This window comes from Dipodomys spectabilis, unplaced genomic scaffold (genome assembly GCF_019054845.1).
Source record: "Dipodomys spectabilis isolate Male_0828 unplaced genomic scaffold, ASM1905484v1 ptg000018l, whole genome shotgun sequence".
NCBI classification, from domain to species: domain Eukaryota; kingdom Metazoa; phylum Chordata; class Mammalia; order Rodentia; family Heteromyidae; genus Dipodomys; species Dipodomys spectabilis.
In genome coordinates this window covers 11,843,425-11,852,831 of record NW_024870695.1, presented here as the reverse complement: position 1 = coordinate 11,852,831, position 9,407 = coordinate 11,843,425, and the positions used below count along the sequence as shown (strand labels likewise).

Sequence of the window (9,407 nt, the reverse complement as noted above, 5' to 3'; positions counted from 1 at the left end):
GGTGTTAGAGGATGGAGGTTCTGGATGGGTGTGCAAGGAGATGTGTATGAACAGTTTGGAAGGCTCTCTGTCCCACTTGCTCTTTTATACCCTGCTAAGGAGCACATGTGATCCATCACATGTGGCATTGTTTCCTTATAGTTGTGTAGGTTAACAAATGATGGTTATGAAATTAGGCTGTGTTTTTTCCTGATTAAATTTTGAAGTGGGAAGGAAAACCGGATTCCATTTTTCTGGGGTTTTGGAATTCACCTGTCATTTCTTGGAGAACCATCTCGTAAATGTGTGTATCTTGGTCTAAGAGCTGTCATGTGACAGCCAGTGTCTCCTTACGATAGGCTTCAATGGCATTTACATGGTACATTGAGTCTTTTAGCTATCAAGATTTTATACAGCCATATTTGTATGTGGTGAATCTAATGAGTACTTCATCAGGTCAGGTGGGGAGGAAGGTTTACATGAGAGGCCAGCAGCATGGAGCCAAGAAGGCCATGAGGACATGTTCCTTTCTCCACTGTGAGTCAGGATCCATTTTCAAAGCTTTATAGGGAAAAATAGGTTAACTCTGGGTGAAAAAATAATTGAAAGGTCTTGATATATCTTTGCTTCTTTTCTTTTTTCTTATCTGAATCAAATTGCTAAATAATATTTAGTTCCTCTTATGGAAAAGTGGGCTGCAGATCTCTGCTGTCTGTAAAGATTGATTCCCTGTAATATTATGCTGTGAACTTGTTGTCCTTCAGTCTTTGACACCATGCTTTTTGTGTCCTTTGTGATTTTTGTTTGCTTCAGTAATGCTCTACCACTTGAGCCATACCCTCAGCCCCCTCTTTCAAGGTTTTAACAAGACATCTGGAATCCTGTGATTATACAATATTTACCTGCTAAAGCAAGTTAGATGTTGCATTATTCTTCTGTCTTATTTTTATATCTAGATAACATACCAGATCTCCATTGAGCTTCTCAGCCCTATCAATAAACAAGACACTCCTACTTCTTTATTCAAGAGGAGTATTATATTATTCCTCTCCAGGTTTTCCATTTTAAAAACTAGGAAAGGCCAAAAAGGTAACAGAAGACTAAAAAAAGAATTATTTTTGGAACACACAAAATTAAATGTTATTATAATATATTTATGTAGTAGACACAGTAAATGCTAAAAGGTGCAAAAATGCCCATCTAATTAGCTGTATGATTAGTTTTTCTAAGGAAATTGTCCTAGCCCCTTATCTGTCATAAAACAGACAGTTGTGTGCCTGGAAATGTGGCTTAATGGTAGAGTGCTGGACTAGCATGCATGAAGCCCTGGTTCCTCAGTACCACATAAACAGAAAAAACAAACAAACAAACAAACAGAAGTGGAGCTGTGCCTCAAGTGCTTGCCTTCATCAAAAGAAACTCAGGGACAATGTCCAGGCCCAGGCCCTGAATTCAAGCCCCAGGACTGGCAAAACAATAAACAAACAAAAAACCCCGGCGGTTTCAGTCTTCTCTTGTTTATAAGCTTTATTACAGAGCTTTTCCAGGTCTTTGGTTAGGTTTATTTTAGTTATTTATTTGAGAACACATGCAATTATAAATAGGAAATTTTCCTGGTGTTTCTCATGAGTGGATTTATTTTTGGAGAATCACAATATAATACTTAAATAATGTCACCTAGCCATGTTAATAAAAACGTATCAGGGATATGGCTCAAGTGGTACAGCTCTTTCCTAGCAAGTTAAAACAAACAAAAACAATAAAATACATACCAGGTGGTACACATGGAACAATGGAATCGCATATAAGACCTGGAAATTTATCCATTCAGCTGGCTAGCTACAGTACCTTGATTCTTGGCAGAAAGTCCCCAAAACTTCTGCTTTACAGAAGTGCTAGAACTTGGAAGAAGATACTAGCTTTATCAAGAATTGCCAGAAAAATGAACATCCAAATGTAGAAAACTTGACCACAACAGCACCAGCCTAGGAAACAGGAGGTGCAGTGTTCATAAATAATATGTATATATATATATATAGTTCCAGTCAATAAAAATAAGCAATGAATGCATAGACATTGAAGGAACGCATGAGTTACGTTACATCAGAGATTTTCAAACAAAATCTACACAAAGATTCCACAGTCAAAGTGGCTAATAGAGTTAGTGAGAATCCTGGGTAAAACAGGAGACCCCACACACAATTGGGGGGATATTAATTAGTTCATTTATTATACTAATGAACATTACTTCCTCAAATATAGAAATGTAGATTTCACACATGATCAGCTAAACCACTCATATATATATATATATATATATATATATATATAAACCACTCATATATATATATATATATATATATATATATATATATGAAGGAATCAGGAAAAAAAGAATGGAGACATCTGCATGTTCCTATCTATTGCAGGACTATTCAGAAGAGTCAAGTCATGGAGTTATCCTGGGGGCCAATTACTAGTGAAAAAAGAGCCATAACTGTGGTACAAGTGCTCAGGGCAATATTATTCAAACATTCAGAAGCATGATGTCATGAGTTTATAGGAAAATTGTTTGAAATGGCAAATATCATGTTAAGTGAAACAAGATAGACTCAGAAAAACAAGGATTTAATGTTTTTTCTCTTATGCTGCATCTTAAAAAAAGATATGAAAATAAAAAGAAGCCTATTAGAGAATGAAGTAAATAAATACGAGGGGAGTAAGTATGGGTAAACACAAGGATAAATCAAAGAACTTAATGTCATAGAACCCCATATACATGTATGATAATATCTAAAGAAAATTTACTATTTGCACAATTAATATACACCAAAGGAAAAACTTTAAAAAGTCAAGCATCAACAACAATGAAAGACTAAACATTATTTATCTAAGAACAATTAGGCTAAGAGCTGAAAGAATCCAAATCAAAATATTCAGCAGACTTATGAGTTCAGTGAGCATAGGATCCAAGAGCTGGTGTCTAGATAATGAGAACCATCCCCATCGCTTAAAAAATATACGGACAAGCAGTGGCACTTAGATGAAGAAGATGCAAATTTTACCTTATGTGGACTTGAGGGCACAGGGAAAGACTGGGGTTTGAGGTAAGTAGTTTACTTGGGGCATGATGACAGGACAAGATGTGGAAAACTGGAGAAACAATCAGGAGTAGGGAGGGAAGCAGTTCCAAGTGACACCATAAGCAGAACTCTTCTTGGGCAGCTGGATGGCATTCACATTGACAGCAAGGGGAACACTGGACAGGGTGGACACACAGGCACTGAGGGGAGGGGAGCATAACAAGACCTCACCAGCTCCTCTCACTGCTGCAGCTGTGCCCCTGAGGGGCCTGGGCTCCTGCCCAGAGCTTCCTTTTCAGGAGAGGAAGTTCTGAGCAGAGTATTCTAGGCTGTGGCTCAAGACTACCAGGCCTGTATGAGAAACCAGTGGACAAGGATGAGAGCTAGCACACACAGCATGATCTGCTATGTGAGTTTTGGAGATGAGCTACATATCTGAACAGCAGTTGAAGAAGGAAAAAATAAAGAGACACTCTGCTTTTATATTTGCTTTTTTTCTCTTTTATTGATGATGTAGGAATAACAGCATTGGAGAAGGTGACAAGATAGTTCAGAGATTTCATGAAAAATTCCAATTTGGATTCATTTTGAAAAGAGAGTAAGCTGCCAAGGACGGAGTAGGACAGTGCATTTGGAGGCCCACACAGACCCCAGGGGAAATGAGGTTTACAAGTAGTCTCCCATGATTGAGCTCAGAGAAGGACTACATCAATAATGCTGCCTACTGAAGGGCAGGAGGGTGCAGGACAGAGTGCTCAGCAGCAGGAATCAGTGCAGCAGCTGGGTTGGCAGCAGGTGGTCCTGCAGCAGGTGGTCCTGCAGCAGGTGGTCTGGCAGCAGCTGGGGCAGCAGCAGGGCTGACAGCAGCAGGGTTGGCAGCAGCAGGGCTGGCAGCAGGGCTGGCAGCAGGGCTGACAGCAGCTGGGCTGGCAGCAGGTGCAGCCACAGCAGGAGTTGACCATGGTATCAGAGGATGGAGGTTCTGGGTGGGTGTGCAAGGAGATGTGTTTGAACAGTTTGGAAGGCTCCCTGTTCCACTTGCTCTTTTATACCCTGTTAAGGAGCAAGTGTGATCACATGTAGTGTTCTTTCCTTGTGGTTATTTAGTTTAACAAGCAGGTAATTAGGACACTGTCTATTCCTGATTAAGTTTTCTAGTGGGAAGAAAAAACATGATGCCATTTTTCTGGTTTGGAATTCCCCTGTCAGTTAGCTCAGGGAGAACTATCTCCTAAGTGTGTGTATGCATCTTGGTATCGTTCCTCAAAGAGCAGTCATGTGACAGCCAGTGTCTCCTTATGATATGTCTCAGTAGCATTTCACATGGTACATTCCATCAACTCTTAGATATTCCAGAATGTTATAGAGCCATATTTGTGTGTGGCTAAAGCCTCCCTAGAATCTGATGAGTGCTTCATCAGGTCAGGTAGGGAGGAAGGTTTGCATGTGAGAGGCCAGGGGGACATGTTCCTTCCTCCACTGTGAGTCGGGATCCATTTTCTAGATGTTTTATGGGAAGAGTGGAACTAACTCTGGGTGAAAAGCTTAGTTAAAAACATGCATATATCTTTGCTTCATATTTTTTCTACACAGAACCAAATCTCTAATTATTTTTGTTCCTTTTGTGAGAAACTGAGCTGCAGAGCTTTGCTCTTCCTGAAAGATTGCTGTTAATATTATAGTACGAATTTGTCCTCCGATTTTTGACATAAGGTTTATATGTCATTTGTGGGTTTTATTTGAATTTTTTGGTTTTTGTATTGGGGGATTGTGCTGTGAACTGAGGACCTCATACTTGCTCAGTAATGCTCGACCACCTGTACCACACCCTCAGCCAGCTTTCTGCTTTTTTTTTTTTTTTTTTACAAAGCATCTGAAACCCTGTCCAATATTTACCTGCTGGCACAAGGTAGCTGTCACATTTTTCTGTTGTCTTCTTTGAGCTTTTCACAGTCTGTCAACTCATCAAACATTCCTGCTTCAGTGTTCAAGAAGATCATTATGTTATCGTTTTTCAGTTGTGAAAAATAAAAAGAGGCAAAAAAGAGAAAAAAGAGTCTGAAAAGCAAAAAGGAATAAGATAGGACAGAAGAATGAACTATTATTATAGCATGTTTGTAAGGTAGATGATGAAAAATGAAAATGCCCTTTTAATTAGGTATATGACTAGTTCTTCTAAATGAAGGAAATTCTTTTATGTCATAATGCAGGCAGAAGGAGACACGTTTGTGATGTTTGTGAGGGCACAAATAAATGTCTTAATAAACAACATTTAAATACAAAAATGATTTGTACTTTTTTTTTTTCGTCAGCCGTGGGACCTGAACTCTGGGCTTGGGCGCTGTCCCTCAGCTCTTCAGCTCAAGGCTAGCACTCTACTACGTGAGCCACATAGTCACTTCCGGCTTTTTCTGTTTATGTGGTGCTGAGGAATCGAACCCAGGGCCTCATGAATGCAAGACAAGCACTTCCCAGCCCCAGATAGGCATTCTTTTTATCATAGTAAATTTCTAGTCAAATGTTTGATGTGTATATTTTATTCACAAGTTGGTGCTGGTAAAGGTGAAGAACATAAAGTATTTAAAATCACATCCTCCCATGGTTTCCCTTATTTGCAATATCTAGTATAGGTATGAGTCAAGCGGAAAAAGTCAGAGAATGTGATGTTAGGAAAACGAACCCTCAAATATGTATTTTAATGTTTTTGTTTCTTTCATGCATGTGTTTCTAACGCATTTATAAGATTATTTCTTTGTTGCTTTGTATGTCCCTCCCCCACAGTGTAACCCCTGCTTTCACTATATTTGATGTCAGTATAACATGTGGAGGAGACGGGGACAAACAAGTCGTTTAAGGATTCAGGTGGACCTGTTGCAACAATGAGAAGTACAAAATGTCATGTCAAAACCAGCTTTACAATGTCGGTGGGGGGGGGGGGGGGGGAGGGGGGCATGATTGGGTGTGGGGGAGGGGGGAGGCTGGGAAGGGAAAAATTAAAAAAAAAAAAAAAAGAAAGGTACTCATTACCTTGCTCATGTAATTGTAACCCCTTGTACAGTATTTTACAATAAAAAAAAAGAATGGGAAAAAATAAAAATAAAATCACATCCTGTGTAAAGAGATTTTTCACTGGATTTAGTAGGTAAGATGAGACAGAGTGGACTAGAAAGACCTAAAAAAGGCTTCAGGTTTCCTTAGAGAGTGAAAGACGATTTTCCCCACAGGTAAGAAGGCAGAGCACATTCTCAGAGGAGAGCAATGTAGAGACAATACAGTTCCTAAAGCAGTTAGTCAGAGAACTTGGTATACAGTTGGTTGCCTGCTAGGATGACTCTTCTCCTGACACCTTGATGCATGTATCCTTATGTAATGTACCCATTTTCACACCAGCCCTTACCAAGGCAATTTTCCTCAAAAGCTAGACTTATTGATATTGAAAACAGCAATAAATCATTGTGGCATTTGCCTAAGATTGTTTTGGCTATTCAGGATCTTCAATGATTCCTTGCTCATTTAAGGGCTTCTTCATGTAATTCTGTGGAGAATGTCACTGGAATTGATGGGGATTGCATTATATAATGAGATGCTTTTCATCATCTGGCCTTTTTCATCTGTTAATTTTGCTGATCCATGAACATGGTATAGATTTCCAACCTGTAGATGTCTTCTTTAGTTTCTCATGTTATTTATGAGTTTCATCACATGGATTTTTGAGGCCTTTGATTAAGTTTATTTTAGTTATTTATTTGGGGATTCATGAAATTAATTATTTTTTATTCCTGGTGAATTATTTTTGGAATATTAACATATAAAACTTAAAAATATATGATCTAGCTCTTTGAACAAAAATAGCCTGATCACCTGGAGAGATGGCTCAGCAAGATAAAACAAACAAAACAAATAAAATGCACACCACCTAAAACAGAAGCATGGAGCAATGAAATAAAATAGAGAACTCAGAAATTTATCCAACTAGCTAGGTAGCTATACTATCCTTATCCTTGGCAGGAAGTTCCAGAAGCATGTGCATTATAGAAGTGCTACTATATTGGAAGAAGATACTAGCTTTATCTAGTGTGACCAGAAAAATGAACACCCGAAAGGAGAAAACTTGACCCCAAGAACATTACCCTAGGAAACAGGAGGATCAGTGTTCACTCTCTGGCACAAATATATATAAATTCCAAACCATGAAATTGCTCAATGAACCGAATAGACATTAAACAAACACTATGGCTAACATTATATAGAAACTGGTCAAAATACCATACTATCAGAGATTATTAAATCAAAACTACATTGAGATTCCCACAGTCAGAATGACTGCCATTAAGATAACTCACAGAGTAAGTGATGACCCTGGGAAAGAAAAGAGATGCCATACACTATTGGTGGGAATGTGAATTTGTTCATCTCTTGTAATAATAACTATAGAGGTTCATTAAATATATAAATATAGAACTTATAAATAATCCAGTTAAAGCACCTGAATATGTAAATATATATTTATATTTATATACATATAAATATAAATTTATATTTATATGTAAATATATATTTATATAAATATATATATATTTATATATATATGTAGTTGTAGCCACAGCAGGAGTTGACCTTGTGTCAGAGAATGGAGGTTCTGGGTGGGTGTGCAAGGAGATGTGGTTGAAATATTTGGAAGTCTTCCTGTCACACACATATGCACATCACACACATATTTATATATATGCATATATACAGGAATATATTTGTGGTGCTTGTATTGATTACAGGACCATTCATAAGAGCCAAGTCATCCTGTGGGCCTATCAATGATGAAAAAATAAGGGAATGTGGTATATATTCTCAATGGAGTATTATTGAAAAATTTACAAGCATGATGTCATGAATTGGTAGAAAAAATTCATGGCAGCAATAATTGTATTGAGTGAAATAAGATACACTCAGAGAAAGTAGTTTTAATTACTTTTTCTCTTATGTTGAATTTATTAAAGAAGAAAGTAAACAGAGGCATTTTAGAGAATGAAGTAATCCATTCGGAGGTATTAGCATGAGTAATCACAAGCACAAATCAAGGAAACTAAGGCCATAGAACCTTATATACATGTATGATAATGTCTAATGAAAACTTATTATGTGCACAATTAATTTGCACCAATGGATAAACAGCAACAGGTATGAAAGAGTAAAGACTATTGACCTAAGAACAATTGGGCAACCATCTGAAATGTTCCCCATCAAAATATTCAGAAGACGTCTCACTTTAGTGAGCATAGAACCCAACCCTTATGCCTAGATAATGACCCCCATCCACATCATTTGAATATGTATGAAAGTCAAGAACAATTAGGTGAGGAAGATGTGAGATTCGATTGTGTGCACTCTGGACATAGCCAGACCTAAATGGTTGAAGTAAGTAGTTTAGTTGATGAATGATATCATGGCAAGATGTAGGAAAATTGGAAACTATTTGAAAATAAGGGCACAAAAATTACCAATGAATAACCTATGGAGAATTCTCCTGGGGTGGCTGGATTACATTCCTTGTGGAACACTGGACAGGTGGACACACAGGCACTGAATGGGAGGTGAGCAGGACAGGGGATCACCATCTCCTGTCAGTCACTATTGGAGCTCTGCCCCCTGGACCTTAGCTCCTGCTTAGGACTTTATCCTCAGTAGAGGAAGTTGTCTGCAGCAGAGAGTTCTAGGAGTCCTAGCGAGGGAACAATAGAAGAGACAAGAGCTGCCACAGCCAGAATGCCCGGCCATGAGATTTTTATTGTTTGGAGATGAGCTACATATTTGAACAACAATTGAAGAAGGAGACAAATGCAACATAATGTTTTTATATTTGCATGTATTCACATTTATTGAGGATGTAGGAATAACAGCATTTGAGAAGGTAAGAAGATAGTTGACCAATTTCAAGGAAAATTCCAACTCGAGTTCATTTGGAAGAGAAGTTGATAAGGATGGGAGAAAGATCTCAGTATTTGGTGGCTTATACAATGCTAGTAGGAACAGAGGTTTACAGTTGGCTTTGCATGATCCTTGCAGATTTCTACCTCATAAATGTTGGCAGCTTAAGACCAGGAGAAGGGAGAAGAGTGCTCAGCAGCAGGAATCAGTGCAGCAGCTGGGGCGGCAGCAGGTGGTCCTGCAGCAGGTGGGCTGGCAGCAGCAGGGCTGGCAGCAACAAGGCTGACAGCAGCAGGGTTGGCAGCAGCTGGACACACAGCAGCTGGGGCGGCAGCAGGTGGTCCTGCAGCAGGTGGTCTGGCAGCAGCTGGGCTGACAGCAGCAGGGCTGGCAGCAGGTGCAGCCACAGCAGGAGTTGACCAT

At 38.9% G+C, this 9,407-nt stretch overlaps 1 protein-coding gene across 1 annotated transcript; it reads right to left on the bottom strand.

Moving 5' to 3' along the window:
• Window positions 1-3,783: 3,783 nt before the first annotated feature.
• Window positions 3,784-9,407, bottom strand: LOC122100092 (keratin-associated protein 10-8-like). Its single transcript, XM_042670494.1, has 2 exons — window positions 9,272-9,407; window positions 3,784-4,115 (listed from the first exon to the last, which is right to left on the bottom strand). Exons 1-2 carry the CDS (start codon window positions 9,405-9,407, stop codon window positions 3,784-3,786), a joined length of 468 nt encoding a protein of 155 aa, XP_042526428.1.

What these genes read in the sequence shown, in the direction of transcription:
- LOC122100092 (XM_042670494.1), bottom strand. Translation starts at nt 9,407, where the DNA reads ATGGTCAACTCCTGCTGTGGCTGCACCTGCTGCCAGCCCTGCTGCTGT. An exon ending in CTGCTGCCAACCCTGCTGCT is followed by an intron (nt 4,116 to 9,271) that starts GTCAGCCTTGTT and finishes GCTCCTTAACAG; the next exon opens with GGTATAAAAGAGCAAGTGGA.